This window comes from Bacillus rossius, chromosome 1 (genome assembly GCF_032445375.1).
Source record: "Bacillus rossius redtenbacheri isolate Brsri chromosome 1, Brsri_v3, whole genome shotgun sequence".
NCBI lineage: Eukaryota > Metazoa > Arthropoda > Insecta > Phasmatodea > Bacillidae > Bacillus > Bacillus rossius.
This window is the reverse complement of record NC_086330.1, coordinates 2,671,273-2,687,199: the sequence shown is the minus strand read 5'-3', so window position 1 is coordinate 2,687,199 and position 15,927 is coordinate 2,671,273. Positions and strand designations below refer to the sequence as shown.

The following is a 15,927-nucleotide window of genomic DNA, read 5'->3' as shown; positions in this document are numbered from 1 at the left end:
AACTGTGTGTATCAAATCCCCTGTGAATGTGGCCACATGTACATAGGTGAAACTGGCAGAGCTCTATCCACCCGAATCAAAGAACACAAAAACAACTGCAAGAAGGGTGAAACCCTAAAATCCAGACTTGCTGAACATACATGGGAAAATAGCCACAAAATTCTCTGGGAAGACTCCACACCACTCATACAGGAATCCGATAAAATAAAAAGGAAAATCAAAGAATCAGCCTTCATTATTAGCAATAAAAATATTTTCAGCCAGCAGAGCATTGAATTAAAAAATATGTGGATCCCTTTGATAAAGAGAGAAACATCCCTGCAGCACAAAACAATAGCCAATACTCAACCCACCATAACCAATCCGCTTTAACTACATGGTGCACAGCCAATGGGGAGACAGCTCGTCTGTCATTGGCTGAGCAAGATGTAGCCCTTTCTCTGATAAATACCCTCATTTTCCAGCCCCTTCTCAGTCGCACCTGTGTTTCCGTGCCATGTGCGTCTCTGCCTGAGGACGGGAGCAGATAGCAGTTCCCGAAACGTCGCTTGTTTCTGTTTAGGTAAAACTATTGTATTTGTTTGTTTTTTCGTTTTGTCATGTTTTTTTTTTGTCTCGCTTCAACTGTTGTGCTGAATTATTTTGGGTTTCAATATTTTTGTGTTGTCATCATTTGTGGGGATTTTTTCGTTCTCTTAGTACATTTTTCTTTGTTTTTTCTTTGTTTGCTGACCATATTCCTGTTTCGGAATATTTTGTGGTGTTCATATCCTTGTTGACAACAGCAATTGTTTGCTTAATTTTGTGTGTTTTTTGTATATTTTTTTGAGTATTTTTATTTTTATTTTTATTTATTTATTTTATTTATTAGTTTTTCTTCAACAGAAAAAGTTCTTAGCAATGGCGTATGTCCAAAAACTTACATCAAGTCATGCACTCCCATTGCACAAATCTTTTAAAGATAACATCAATTCCCGGTATGGACCCGGTATGCATATTTCTCTGAGGAAGTTGGAAAAGAAATTAATTGATTTATCACAATGTTCGAATAACTTGACTTTTCTCTGTAAATGTCGCAGTAAGGGAGTCATTCCTAGAGGACTCACAATCAAATCCCCGGTCAACAGCAAACAGGCTCAACAAATAACCCGGAAAGCCAGCCAAAAGCTTCTGAGTGAAAGAATTGCCGCATATCACTGCCAAAAATCACATTTGAACAATGAAATTTCGGCACTACAGCTTGAAATTCAGTCTACCCTCAATACTAAAGATTTCAATCGCATCTATCAGTCCATCACGAATCTGGTCCAAAAGAGGTCTCTACAGTGCAAAGAGAAGCAAAAAGATAAATTAGCCAAACTGACGAGTAAGATGAATACAAAAACACATCCCACAACACAGAGCATCAACACTGTCGTTAATTCATCTTCAAGAAAGCTGTCCAATAGCGAGGAAAATGTTTTACAAAAAGGCCTCAATTTCAGCATTGCTCCACGACACATTCCTGCACTTGACATAGTTTCATCTGTTGAGAGTGCAATATACAAACTTCCTGCCGCCAAACAAGATGAATTTCGTTGGAATGTGCGTACAGCAATCACTTCAGCTGGTCCACCTAAACCGAATCTGCCGCCTGATGAACTAAAGGCCATCAAAACTCTGAAATCCGACCATACCATTGTAATCCTCCCAGCCGATAAGGGTCGTGCTACAGTCATACTTGACAAACCAGACTATGAGCAAAAAATTACTGATTTGATCACCACAGATCAATATACAAAACTGGTAAAAGACCCCACAGCCAGCATTGAAAGAAAAGTGTACCAAACTCTAAAAAAACATCAGAATCACATCCCAGAAAAAACTAGATCAGAACTGACACCACACAGCAGTAAAGCACCCCACATTTACGGTCTTCCAAAGATTCATAAACCCGACATGCCTCTGCGCCCGATCATCAGTTGTTGTAATTCCCCATGCCAGAAACTATCAAAATATCTCCTGAAAATTGTTGAGCCACTAGCAGGACAGACAGATACATTTGTCAAAGATTCTAATCATTTTATTTCTATAGTCAAAACACTGAAAATAGAAAACAATGATACCCTGGTGAGTTTTGATGTCCAAAGCCTCTTCACTAATGTGCCAGTAGCCGAAACACTCAGCATTGTCAAGGCGAAATTGGAAGCTGATCCAACCCTAAAGGACAGAACTATAATACCAATCCCATCCATCATGGAAATGATTACCCTCTGTGTCACCACAACATATTTCCAGTTCAAGGATATTTTCTACAAACAGACCGATGGCATGGCAATGGGCTCTTCTCTTTTACCATTTATGGCCAATATATTTATGGAAAACTTTGAGCAAGAAGCACTTAGCAAAAGTAATAGCCATCCAAAAATCTGGCTCCGTTATGTGGATGATACCTTCACTGTCTGGCAACATGGACCTGAAACTTTGGAGGAATTTGTGAACCACCTCAACTCTCTGAGGCCATCAATAAAATTCACATATGAAAAAGAAACCAAAGGTAGCATTCCTTTCCTGGATGTACTAGTCAGCAGAAAAAACAACAGCCTGGAAACAAAAGTATACAGGAAACCTACGCACACAGGCCAATACCTTAATTTTGCATCCAACCATCCCAAAACAACAAAAACTGGCATAATTCACACACTAACCAACCGAGCTGAGATTATTTGTTCTGATGAGAAATCTATTGCGGTTGAACACAATCATATAAAAAAAGAACTCATAGCCAATGGTTACCCTGTCAACACCATCAAACAGCATTTGAAATCCAACAAAACACTCAAATCCACAGAAACTGAGAAACCTGCAGGAACCCTAGTTATTCCATATGTTCAAGGGCTTTCAGAAAAAATAAGACGCCTAGGAAATAAATATGGACTTCAAACAGCATTCCGTTCTAAATCTACTATTAAAAGTATTGTTACCAAGGTGAAACCAGCCACAGAAAAATTACAAACTCACAACTGTGTGTATCAAATCCCCTGTGAATGTGGCCACATGTACATAGGTGAAACTGGCAGAGCTCTATCCACCCGAATCAAAGAACACAAAAACAACTGCAAGAAGGGTGAAACCCTAAAATCCAGACTTGCTGAACATACATGGGAAAATAGCCACAAAATTCTCTGGGAAGACTCCACACCACTCATACAGGAATCCGATAAAATAAAAAGGAAAATCAAAGAATCAGCCTTCATTATTAGCAATAAAAATATTTTCAGCCAGCAGAGCATTGAATTAAAAAATATGTGGATCCCTTTGATAAAGAGAGAAACATCCCTGCAGCAAAAAACAATAGCCAATACTCAACCCACCATAACCAATCCGCTTTAACTACATGGTGCACAGCCAATGGGGAGACAGCTCGTCTGTCATTGGCTGAGCAAGATGTAGCCCTTTCTCTGATAAATACCCTCATTTTCCAGCCCCTTCTCAGTCGCACCTGTGTTTCCGTGCCATGTGCGTCTCTGCCTGAGGACGGGAGCAGATAGCAGTTCCCGAAACGTCGCTTGTTTCTGTTTAGGTAAAACTATTGTATTTGTTTGTTTTTTCGTTTTGTCATGTTTTTTGTCTCGTTTCAACTGTTGTGCTGAATTATTTTGGGTTTCAATATTTTTGTGTTGTCATCATTTGTGGGGATTTTTTCGTTCTCTTAGTACATTTTTCTTTGTTTTTTCTTTGTTTGCTGACCATATTCCTGTTTCGGAATATTTTGTGGTGTTCATATCCTTGTTGACAACAGCAATTGTTTGCTTAATTTTGTGTGTTTTTTGTATATTTTTTTGAGTATTTTTATTTTTATTTTTATTTATTTATTTTATTTATTAGTTTTTCTTCAACAGAAAAAGTTCTTAGCAATGGCGTATGTCCAAAAACTTACATCAAGTCATGCACTCCCATTGCACAAATCTTTTAAAGATAACACCAGTGTTCATGTTGTGGGTGCCCACCTGCCTCCCCCCTCTGTGGAGTGCTTGTAGCGGTCGCTACTTGCTACCAGTGTTCATGTTGTGGGTGCCCACCTGCCTCCCCCCTCTGTGGAGTGCTTGTAGCGGTCGCTACTTGCTACCCGTGTTCATGTTGTGGGTGCCCACCTGCCTCCCCCCTCTGTGGAGTGCTTGTAGCGGTCGCTACTTGCTACCAGTGTTCATGTTGTGGGTGCCCACCTGCCTGCCCCCTCTGTGGAGTGCTTGTAGCGGTCGCTACTAGCTACCAGTGTTCATGTTGTGGGTGCCCACCTGCCTCCCCCCTCTGTGGAGTGCTTGTAGCGGTCGCTACTTGCTACCCGTGTTCATGTTGTGGGTGCCCACCTGCCTCCCCCCTCTGTAGAGTGCTTGTAGCGGTCGCTACTTGCTACCAGTGTTCATGTTGTGGGTGCCCACCTGCCTCCCCCCTCTGTGGAGTGCTTGTAGCGGTCACTACTTGCTACCAGTGTTCATGTTGTGGGTGCCCACCTGCCTCCCCCCTCTGTGGAGTGCTTGTAGCGGTTGCTACTTGCTACCAGTGTTCATGTTGTGGGTGCCCACCTGCCTACCCCCTCTGTGGAGTGCTTGTAGCGGTTGCTACTAGCTACCCGTGTTCATGTTGTGGGTGCCCACCTGCCTCCCCCCTCTGTGGAGTGCTTGTAGCGGTCGCTACTTGCTACCAGTGTTCATGTTGTGGGTGCCCACCTGCCTACCCCCTCTGTGGAGTGCTTGTAGCGGTCGCTACTTGCTACCAGTGTTCATGTTGTGGGTGCCCACCTGCCTCCCCCCTCTGTGGAGTGCTTGTAGCGGTCGCTACTTGCTACCCGTGTTCATGTTGTGGGTGCCCACCTGCCTCCCCCCTCTGTAGAGTGCTTGTAGCGGTCGCTACTTGCTACCAGTGTTCATGTTGTGGGTGCCCACCTGCCTCCCCCCTCTGTGGAGTGCTTGTAGCGGTCACTACTTGCTACCAGTGTTCATGTTGTGGGTGCCCACCTGCCTCCCCCCTCTGTGGAGTGCTTGTAGCGGTTGCTACTTGCTACCAGTGTTCATGTTGTGGGTGCCCACCTGCCTACCCCCTCTGTGGAGTGCTTGTAGCGGTTGCTACTAGCTACCCGTGTTCATGTTGTGGGTGCCCACCTGCCTCCCCCCTCTGTGGAGTGCTTGTAGCGGTCGCTACTTGCTACCAGTGTTCATGTTGTGGGTGCCCACCTGCCTACCCCCTCTGTGGAGTGCTTGTAGCGGTCGCTACTTGCTACCCGTGTTCATGTTGTGGGTGCCCACCTGCCTCCCCCCTCTGTGGAGTGCTTGTAGCGGTCGCTACTTGCTACCAGTGTTCATGTTGTGGGTGCCCACCTGCCTCCCCCCTCTGTGGAGTGCTTGTAGCGGTCGCTACTTGCTACCAGTGTTCATGTTGTGGGTGCCCACCTGCCTCCCCCCTCTGTGGAGTGCTTGTAGCGGTCGCTACTTGCTACCAGTGTTCATGTTGTGGGTGCCCACCTGCCTACCCCCTCTGTGGAGTGCTTGTAGCGGTCGCTACTTGCTACCAGTGTTCATGTTGTGGGTGCCCACCTGCCTCCCCCCTCTGTGGAGTGCTTGTAGCGGTCGCTACTTGCTACCAGTGTTCATGTTGTGGGTGCCCACCTGCCTACCCCCTCTGTGGAGTGCTTGTAGCGGTCGCTACTTGCTACCAGTGTTCATGTTGTGGGTGCCCACCTGCCTCCCCCCTCTGTGGAGTGCTTGTAGCGGTCGCTACTTGCTACCAGTGTTCATGTTGTGGGTGCCCACCTGCCTACCCCCTCTGTGGAGTGCTTGTAGCGGTCGCTACTTGCTACCCGTGTTCATGTTGTGGGTGCCCACCTGCCTCCCCCCTCTGTGGAGTGCTTGTAGCGGTCGCTACTTGCTACCAGTGTTCATGTTGTGAGTGCCCACCTGCCTCCCCCCTCTGTGGAGTGCTTGTAGCGGTCGCTACTTGCTACCAGTGTTCATGTTGTGGGTGCCCACCTGCCTCCCCCCTCTGTGGAGTGCTTGTAGCGGTCGCTACTTGCTACCAGTGTTCATGTTGTGGGTGCCCACCTGCCTCCCCCCTCTGTGGAGTGCTTGTAGCGGTCGCTACTTGCTACCCGTGTTCATGTTGTGGGTGCCCACCTGCCTCCCCCCTCTGTGGAGTGCTTGTAGCGGTCGCTACTTGCTACCAGTGTTCATGTTGTGGGTGCCCACCTGCCTCCCCCCTCTGTGGAGTGCTTGTAGCGGTCGCTACTTGCTACCAGTGTTCATGTTGTGGGTGCCCACCTGCCTCCCCCCTCTGTGGAGTGCTTGTAGCGGTCGCTACTTGCTACCAGTGTTCATGTTGTGGGTGCCCACCTGCCTCCCCCCTCTGTGGAGTGCTTGTAGCGGTCGCTACTTGCTACCAGTGTTCATGTTGTGGGTGCCCACCTGCCTCCCCCCTCTGTGGAGTGCTTGTAGCGGTCGCTACTTGCTACCAGTGTTCATGTTGTGGGTGCCCACCTGCCTCCCCCCTCCGTGGAGTGCTTGTAGCGGTAGCTACTTGCTACCAGTTTTTATGTTGTGTGTGCCACCCTGCCTCCCCCTTCCGTGGAGTGCTTTTGCGGTCGCTACTTGCTACCAGTTTTTATGTTGTGGGTGCCACCCTGCCTCCCCCTTCCGTGGAGTGCTTGTAGCGGTTGCTATTTGCTACCAGTGTTTATGTTGTGTGTGCCCACCTGCCTCCCCCCTCTGTGGAGTGCTTGTAGCGGTCGCTACTAGCTACCCGTGTTCATGTTGTGGGTGCCCACCTGCCTCCCCCCTCTGTGGAGTGCTTGTAGCGGTCGCTACTTGCTACCAGTGTTCATGTTGTGGGTGCCCACCTGCCTCCCCCCTCTGTGGAGTGCTTGTAGCGGTCGCTACTAGCTACCAGTGTTCATGTTGTGGGTGCCCACCTGCCTCCATCCTCTGTGGAGTGCTTGTAGCGGTCGCTACTAGCTACCAGTGTTCATGTTGTGGGTGCCCACCTGCCTCCCCCCTCCGTGAAAAGCTTGTTGCGGTCGCTACTTGCTACCAGTGTTCATGTTGTGGGTGCCCACCTGCCTACCTTCTCTGTGGAGTGCTTGTAGCAGTCGCTACTTGCTACCAGTGTTCATGTTGTGGGTGCCCACCTGCCTCCCCCCTCTGTGGAGTGCTTGTAGCGGTCGCTACTAGCTACCAGTGTTCATGTTGTGGGTGCCCACCTGCCTCCCCCCTCCGTGAAAAGCTTGTTGCGGTCGCTACTTGCTACCAGTGTTCATGTTGTGGGTGCCCACCTGCCTACCCCCTCTGTGGAGTGCTTGTAGCGGTCGCTACTAGCTACCAGTGTTCATGTTGTGGGTGCCCACCTGCCTCCCCCCTCTGTGGAGTGCTTGTAGCGGTCGCTACTAGCTACCAGTGTTCATGTTGTGGGTGCCCACCTGCCTCCCCCCTCCGTGAAAAGCTTGTTGCGGTCCCTACTTGCTACCAGTGTTCATGTTGTGGGTGCCCACCTGCCTACCCCCTCTGTGGAGTGCTTGTAGTGGTCGCTACTAGCTACCAGTGTTCATGTTGTGGGTGCCCACCTGCCTCCCCCCTCTGTGGAGTGCTTGTAGCGGTCGCTACTAGCTACCAGTGTTCATGTTGTGGGTGCCCACCTGCCTCCCCCCTCCGTGAAAAGCTTGTTGCGGTCGCTACTTGCTACCAGTGTTCATGTTGTGGGTGCCCACCTGCCTACCCCCTCTGTGGAGTGCTTGTAGCGGTCGCTACTAGCTACCAGTGTTCATGTTGTGGGTGCCCACCTGCCTCCCCCCTCTGTGGAGTGCTTGTAGCGGTCGCTACTAGCTACCAGTGTTCATGTTGTGGGTGCCCACCTGCCTCCCCCCTCCGTGAAAAGCTTGTTGCGGTCGCTACTTGCTACCAGTGTTCACGTTGTGGGTCCCCGCCTGCCTCCCCCCTCCGTGAAGCGCTCGTATCGGTCGCTACTCGCTACACACAACAGCCAGTAATTCTCAGTCCTGGAACGAAAACTTCTTAGTTTTAAAACTCTCTGGCCTGGTCGGAGATCGTACTGGTGACCCTCATTAGTTTTGGCGTACTGGTGACCCCCATTAGTTTTGGCCGTTCGTCCTCAGGGCCACTTAGTGTGCTTACAGAATAAGTGTGTGGTGAGCTTAGTGTTACCCTGCACTCTGGATACATTGCCTGAGGTCTGGGTCGCTAACAACCTGTGTGTTCCTCCGTGTGCACTTTTAGAGGTAACCCCCTTTTTAAATTCAACTCTGTGCCTTTTGGTTGCCACAGACCTTACAACTGTTTACTTCTATCATTTCACTCCATTTATTTAATTCTTTTTAAATGAACATTCATCATGGGCAGAAGATGATTTTACTTCATATAATGTTTCCTAGGTCTTTTGCCTTCCCTAAGTGTGTCTAATTGAGTGCGGCTCCAGAAATATATCATAGATTTGTTCTAGTAGCAGGTGAAAATAATCTTCATACTGAAAAGTCAGTACATTAGCTTAATACCTTGTCTTTAGTCCCTGCGAATCTTTTCCAAAATCAAAGACATGTAGTATGTAGAAATATAAGTAGTACGTAAACTGTATTGCGTTTATTGTGTTGAATATTTTAATGCTTATTTTTGCTACACTGTTAACTTAAACTTTTGTGCTTCTACAACTCAAAATAATCCAAAGCTGCATATATAACCTATTAACGTCATGCCAATTTTAAGTTCACTAAAGACTACCACAACTTCAAATTATTCTGACATTGAATATCTTGTTATTTTGTAAAGAAATAAAAGAAAAATTCAAATCAAAAAGTTACTTTTAGATTCACGATGGACTCTTTGTATATATTTTGAATGTAACTTTTTTCGCTGATACATTTGTTTACTGATTCTGATGCAATTAATGGTGAAAACTACTTTTTTTAAAATTATTTTGGAATTATGTTTTTCAAAAGGTTTATTTAATAGAGATTATGTTGGTGTTTTTGTACCATTATTGTTAATTATCAATCACAAAAGAAAATGTAGTCTGTCTCATATCATGATTATTTCAAGGTAAAGATGAACTGAAAGTTGCCAAATTGTTTTGTAAATGATGGCAAGAAAGGTAAACATGAATGGAGGTAGACATCACAAATACTTCTTGCATCTGGGTGGTTCAAGGTTTACTACTGGACCTGGCTATCCTGATTTCGTTTTTAAATGGTTATCCTAAATCTTTCCAGCCAGATGCTATTATAAGCTATTATGGCCAATACTTTCCCTTTGTTTTAGATTTGTGTGGTCTGTGTTTCTGTCCCTAACACCTTCGGTATCAATAAGATAATAAAAGAAAATAAAACGTTGATTATCTTTGGTGTTTTAATTTTGCTAAGGGTTGAATCAGTAAAATATTTGGTGTTGAAAATAGATATGTAGTGTAGGTATATATTTTACTGCAGAGTAAATCATGTATAATAGTACAATTAATGTAGAAAATTATGTTTGTAAATATCACTAATGTATTTAATCAAACTTTATAAATAATACGTGATATGATTAAAATACCCAACTACTGGGTTCGTAAGGGATAGATCAATTAATTAGTACAGTTTTTTTTATTACTAATGTCTACACTATATATTTAATTACTGCACTCAATTTTTCTGTCCACAACAATTAGGCTTATACTGGTCTTTCAAACATTAACACTTACCACTGGAGCTTGGCTCGACAACAGTAGCTCGCTCTTCGGTCCGCCTCTGTCTGCTTCCTTCGCACACACACCCACACCGCGCCGCAGTACAGTCCTCAACTATCGCTCGTAGCACCCGACTGACTCGCCAGGCCTTCTCGCAGGTATCGCCTCCCGATAGGTCCGGTTCGCTCAGCAAGGGCCACTTGCCTTCTTCTCGTCTCGCTGATTGCTTGGGTGTAGCTGGTATCTCTCCCCGAGGGGGAGACTCCTTCCTTGCTCTCAGAACTCTCAGATCCCTCGGAACTGCCGTGGTGGCCGGTATTGTTGCTTATATACCCGTGGTGCCCTTCTCGAAGGACGAGAGCGGCTGTGACGTGTTGCAACAACCCGGGCCGACCCGATGCCCGAAAAAACCTAGAACAGCGTCACTTATTCACCCCACTCCTCGCAACGGCCTCTGTAAGCCCAGAATCACAAGGTTGCTAAAGATCACAATAGTCCGAGGCTGGATGGTGTGTGGGGAGCAGAAGGTTTTAGTTAGCTAGGATTCTTGTAATCCGGCCAGGCACGTGTGGCATGCCTTACGTCAATGCACGGCGCGTGAAGTCAGTGGCCGTCAGCCGACTCCGAACCTGGTCTTGTCTCTTGCGTTTGTAACAGTATGTTTATACAGAAAATTAATGTCTGCGTAATATCCTACTTGATTTCCTATTTAGTTAGTATGTGTGTGTGTGTGTGTGTAGAAAGATATGAATGTGCACATTATGACCCGACCCTGATCTTGCTTGAAGCAGGTAATCGCTAGTTGTTGCTACAGTCAAGTGGAGTGTTGTGTGCTATGGAGAGGTGCATGTTTGGCTTGCAGAAGAACCTGTTTGGGGAGTCGAGTCCGCGCCTGGCGCTGACTCCGTCGCCCATCCACAACCTGCTGGAGGAGTCCGGGGAGCTGCCCCTTCTGTCTCTCAGTTGCACCTCCGAGGTGCGTGCCGCCACTCCGCTCCATCACAGGGACTTGCCCTGTCGTAGCACATTTCATACTAAAATAAAGTTTCAAAAGTAAGGGTGCGATTATTTAGCGAAAAAAGAATTTTTTTTGGGGTAAAATTATTTTTAAAAACAAAACTTATGCATGGAAAGTACTATTATTTAAAAAAGTAGAGTATACAAATGCACGCCAAACAATTTAAATTAATGTCATGCAACAAAAACATTTTGTTCAACTTTAAATAGAAAAACAAAAACTGAAACGCGAATGCGAGTCGGAACGCATAACTATCGTAGTACACATCACGAGAAAGCGCGGGGTATCGAATGTGGTTAACTCAGCATGGCGTAGAGCATGCGCAAAGTATGCAATCGATGTGCTATCTGTATCAATATTCGACTACGTATGCACACTCTATACGGAAAGCAACATAACCAAACATGAATGATGCCAACTAGCGCTGGCTACATTTTTATATGTGGTACACAGCGACGACGTAGACGAAAAGATAAGGTTATAACGTTTGAAAATGTCTTTAAAAGAAAATTGACACATCAGACAAATTCGTATTTCTGTTAATTAAATAATTAGGTGGTAATATCGGAATGAATATTAGATTTCTACTTTAAAATACATTGTTTTATACTGGAAAAATGCTTACACAAAACGCTCGGAATCTAATAACATCACGCGAAAAAATTTTTTTCCGAAGTTTGATGTCCTAAAATAACGGTGCGACCATTATGCGTGTGCGATGATTATGCTATAAAACACATTATTTATTTACTTTTGGATTAAATTCCAAAGTTACAAAGAAGTGTGAAAAATTTCATGTTGTAAGTAAATAAATAATGGGATGTTGCCAGTGATTCTTAAAGTAGATGCAGAATTGATTTTCACTGGTTTCTTATAATTCCTCGCAGAAACATTCAAGAGTACCTGACAGAACTGAGTGTGGCACATGTCCCATGCTGGCTTCGCTTCATGTGTCCATTTGAAACGGTTAGGAAATGGAGGCCAAGAATTGAGAAGGAAATAAAGTTTTAAATGATGACATGTTTGTAACCCACTGGAATGGAATTTTTTTTTACATTGAATCAAATTTAAATACAATTTGCAAAATATTCTTGAATATGAATATCAAATTCAAATACAGTGAAACCTCTTTAATACAAACCTGAAGAGACCTAAAATTTTGCAGTTTGTATTAACGAGGTTTGTATTAACAGGTGCATATGCTCACAATAATAATCAACAAAATCAAGTATTGATTTTTTACTCGAAAATTAGTCAAATAGAGAATTAAAGAGGCTTGAAAAATTCATTGATTTTTTTCTGCACTTTTTTAGTTGCATAAATGTCCTTTACTGCACTGCAAAGTTTGTTGAAGGAAGACAAGACATCAGTGTCTACATCACTAGCAGCCAGAACATTTTCCAAGACAATTAATGCTGAAGTGGACTTCACTCTAAGAATTTTTAAAAAATATTTCAACCTCAAAATTAGTGTCAGAAATATATCAGTTACTTGTCATTAAAGTTAAATCAGTTGGAAAATAAATAAAAATGGAAGTATTTTACTTAATTCAATTTACACTTGCAAAAAAAAACATACGCACAATAAATCTACATGGAAATTAAAGTCTTTTTCAATATCCTGAAGTCTGAAATATGTTTACTCATGTCATCAAATGTAGAGCTGTACTGAAGAAGCCGATTTTGCCAATATTTAGTTGAATCGGCAATTCTGCCGACTTCCGATACGCTTGTTAATTTTCGGCCGATATTACTGAAAAACAAGAGAGACTGCCATAAGCTAAAAATCCACGATTACCCTTTTTGCTTTTCGTAGTAGTACTGCATTTTTTCAGATTGCATTATTTCTTCGCAAAATGTGCCAAACGTACATATAAAAATTTAACATCCTATTTTTCAATAATGTTCTTTATTTTTAATATGTCATAAATAAATACATTACCGTCACATACATCTTGGTTGTTACGGTAACTGTAGTGCAAATGAGGTAGCTATCGTGCTTCTGTAGTAATTATGGTATCGACAAAGAATCTTTAGTTCTATTTATGGTAATTATCTTAGGATAACAATTGGGTTTGTACTGTAGTTATGGTACATCATCCAATTTTTTCGTAAGTTGTTGTTCATTTGTCTTTTCTTCATATTTACGTGCTCCATTACTTGGCTGCAGATTTAAGTTGATTTTTACTACTGTATACTATCGTTACTGTTTTTATGACGGTTTCTTTCTAAGAAATGGTTATTTCTGCAAAATCTTTATGGTTAAATGATCATCTATTATAATTTATAGTGACGGGACCACATATTTTGTACGATCAATGTGGACAAAACGATAATTCGAACATCGGTACAAACTGACTTTTTTAACCTTAGTTGTATGGCAATTTTGCCGGGACCGTAGAAAGTATACGATAAACACGGACAATCTATACAGGCGAGTTCGATAGATAGAGGTTTGACTGTAGACCATTTACCGTACAAATTATTTGCCGTTAACAGAATTATAGTGAAGCTGCGTGCACGTGATTAAAGTGTGTGATTCTTGTTATAAAATTTCATTCGGTTTATCCGATAATAAAACAATAGTACACTATGTGAGCGGACGTGAGGTTACTTCGTAATACTTAATAACGAATATTTCGTATTAACCGTATTGATTGACATTAAATATGCTATCACAGTCTGAAGGGGAATTAAAAGTGTTCGAATAAATGCGAACTTTGAAATAACCGGTATTTTATTAACGAGGTTTCACTGTATTAAGATTGAAAAAAAAAAATTTCATTCAAAATGTTTTATATATCGATGGGAATATTTAGTCTTTGAACCCACCTGTAATCGGATCCATCAATTCTTATACTCCAAGGAACCATAACTTATAAGTAGGGATGGGACGAATCCACATTTTGGTCGAATCCGAATCCTTGTTCGAATCCTCAGTGTTTGTCATTGAATCTCGAATCCCAGTCCCACACTAAACTTCACATGTTATTAAAAAAAATCACACATTTATTTTAAAAAACTACATAGGCCTATGTATTAAAAAAAATCACATGTGTATTTATAAAATTATAAAATAAGTGGTATACACCTGATATAAAATAGAAACCACCAAAAAAAACGTAAGTTTGCATCTGTCTAATTCTCTGTTAAATTAATCCTTCCTATGTTTTCAATAAAATACGTTTGTATAACAGACACCATTTAATAAAAGTTACGTTTTTTTTTTTTTGCAATGTTACATTATTGAAGGTTGGAAATGATTGAGTAGTTATGCTAATTAACAAAATGCAGCATAGTTAATCTTATGTATATACCTTCATAATATAGTTTAGGTATACAATTTTCTAGAGCTGGACGAACCTCAGTTCTCTGGTTTCGAACCCAACCGAACTGAATCGAACCATAGAAAAAAAATTTCGAGCCGAACAACCTCATACAGAAATTAATTGTTTTGCATTAAAATGAACCGGCCACCAGCATTTTGGTCTTTCACTGAATGGTGAGAACGAAAGGTTCTCCAGCCATATGTAAATTTAAAACATTATATAGGTTAGCTTTATTAAAACATTGCAAAACATTTTATAAGTAAAGTTTATGCAATAAATAATGAAGGAAATAAAACAGTTTAGAGAAAATAATTTAGCATTTAATTTCTTTATATATATATATATATATATTCTTTATACACACACACACACAGACACACACACACACACACAGACAGACACACTTACTTTTAATTCATGAATAAGTTCCATCTAAATTTCAAAAAGACTATCTTCCTTTTTCAGTGTACACTAACCTTCATTTAAAAAGAATATATTATCATAAAGATGACGAACATTCAGCATAAGGCCACATAACATATTTTTTGTGGTAGACATAACCTAACTTTTTTAATAAGTAAAACTTTTTAATAGGACATTAAAAAAAAGTCGAATGTGAATTAAGTTACCTATCTACATTACAAAACCCGCTGACTGCAGTTGCTGTTTTCTTGGAAGAATGCTGCTCGTCAGAAGAAACTTTAAACATTTTTTGGGGTGGTTCTGGGTCATCTGGGTCGCCATTATCTTTTCTCCATTTGGAAAACTTAAACGACGTTAGCCTGCTCATCCAAAATGACCTCAAGAACAATAATATTGTAAACGTAACGTAAGAAGTGTGGTTATAGAAATTTGCGTCGGAAAAAAGAAAACACGAGAAATAATGATGGCTGCCGCGACTACGCTAGTCAACTTAGTACCGTACTGTAAAATTTACTGGCCAGTACTTTTAATACACAAGATTAAATTATTATTTTCAGTACCTGACTGTTATAACCAAAAAGGCCAAAGAACATAAATACATCCCAGTAATTTACGTAATCATTTCCTACCGCATTTGTCTTGTGTTAACTTGATCACGTTTGTTTTGCCGAAATACGAGAGTTCTCGTACATGCGCTTTAGTTTAACGTATGGGGTACGCAATATTTGGTGATTTTACAACACTTCTCGTACACGCACTATAGTTAAAGCTATAATAGACAATACCTTTGGCATTTGTACGATAGTTTATATTACGTAGTACGAGAAATGCATACAAAAATCTCTAAAGTAAACAAAAAACAAAGCGCGCCTATATGAAAAAAATGCTATGCGAGTTATGCGACGATTAATAATTTTTTTTTATTTTGTCTGCGCTTGAAACTGTTGAGGCGACGATTATGCGATAAAAGTCGGAATATTACAAGTAATGGAATTTTGTTGTGCTGTTTTGTGAATGGTCTCAAATGGGGGTTAGAAAATTAGAAAAACGTAATTTTTTTTAAACGAACGTACGGTTTTTCGAATATATTTTAAGAGGTTTCGAACCGAACCAAACGTAAGGGTTCAGTTCGGTTCTAAATTTTCGAACTTCGCCCAGCACTACAATTTCAATTACTACCTAAAACTCTTAAAAACCCACCTCGAATCCTACCTCGAATCCCTCCTCGGATCCTACGAATCCTCGAATCCCATCCCTACTTATAAGGAATCGTATCATCTTTAGAATGGTAGGTAGTTAGCATGTAAAGTAGATTCACTGAATAAAACAAATAATTCTTGCACAAATTTCCTTATTTTCTTGCCTGTAAGCTCACAGTGTTTATGTAATTTGTCTTGCAATAATATACAAAATCCTGTAGGGAACACTGGCGCTGTAGTTCCTGGGTTTTCCGATGAGC

General features: G+C 42.1%; 1 protein-coding gene across 1 annotated transcript in view; it reads left to right on the top strand.

Annotated features, from left to right (window-relative positions):
* The window catches only part of LOC134531146 (mucin-2-like), a 70,605-nt gene that overhangs the window by 36,089 nt on the left and 18,589 nt on the right, over positions 1 to 15,927 (top strand). The window contains exon 8 of the mRNA XM_063366764.1: positions 10,562 to 10,675. Coding sequence (XP_063222834.1) covers positions 10,562 to 10,675 — 114 coding nt within the window. The remainder of the gene's footprint in view (positions 1 to 10,561; positions 10,676 to 15,927) is intronic.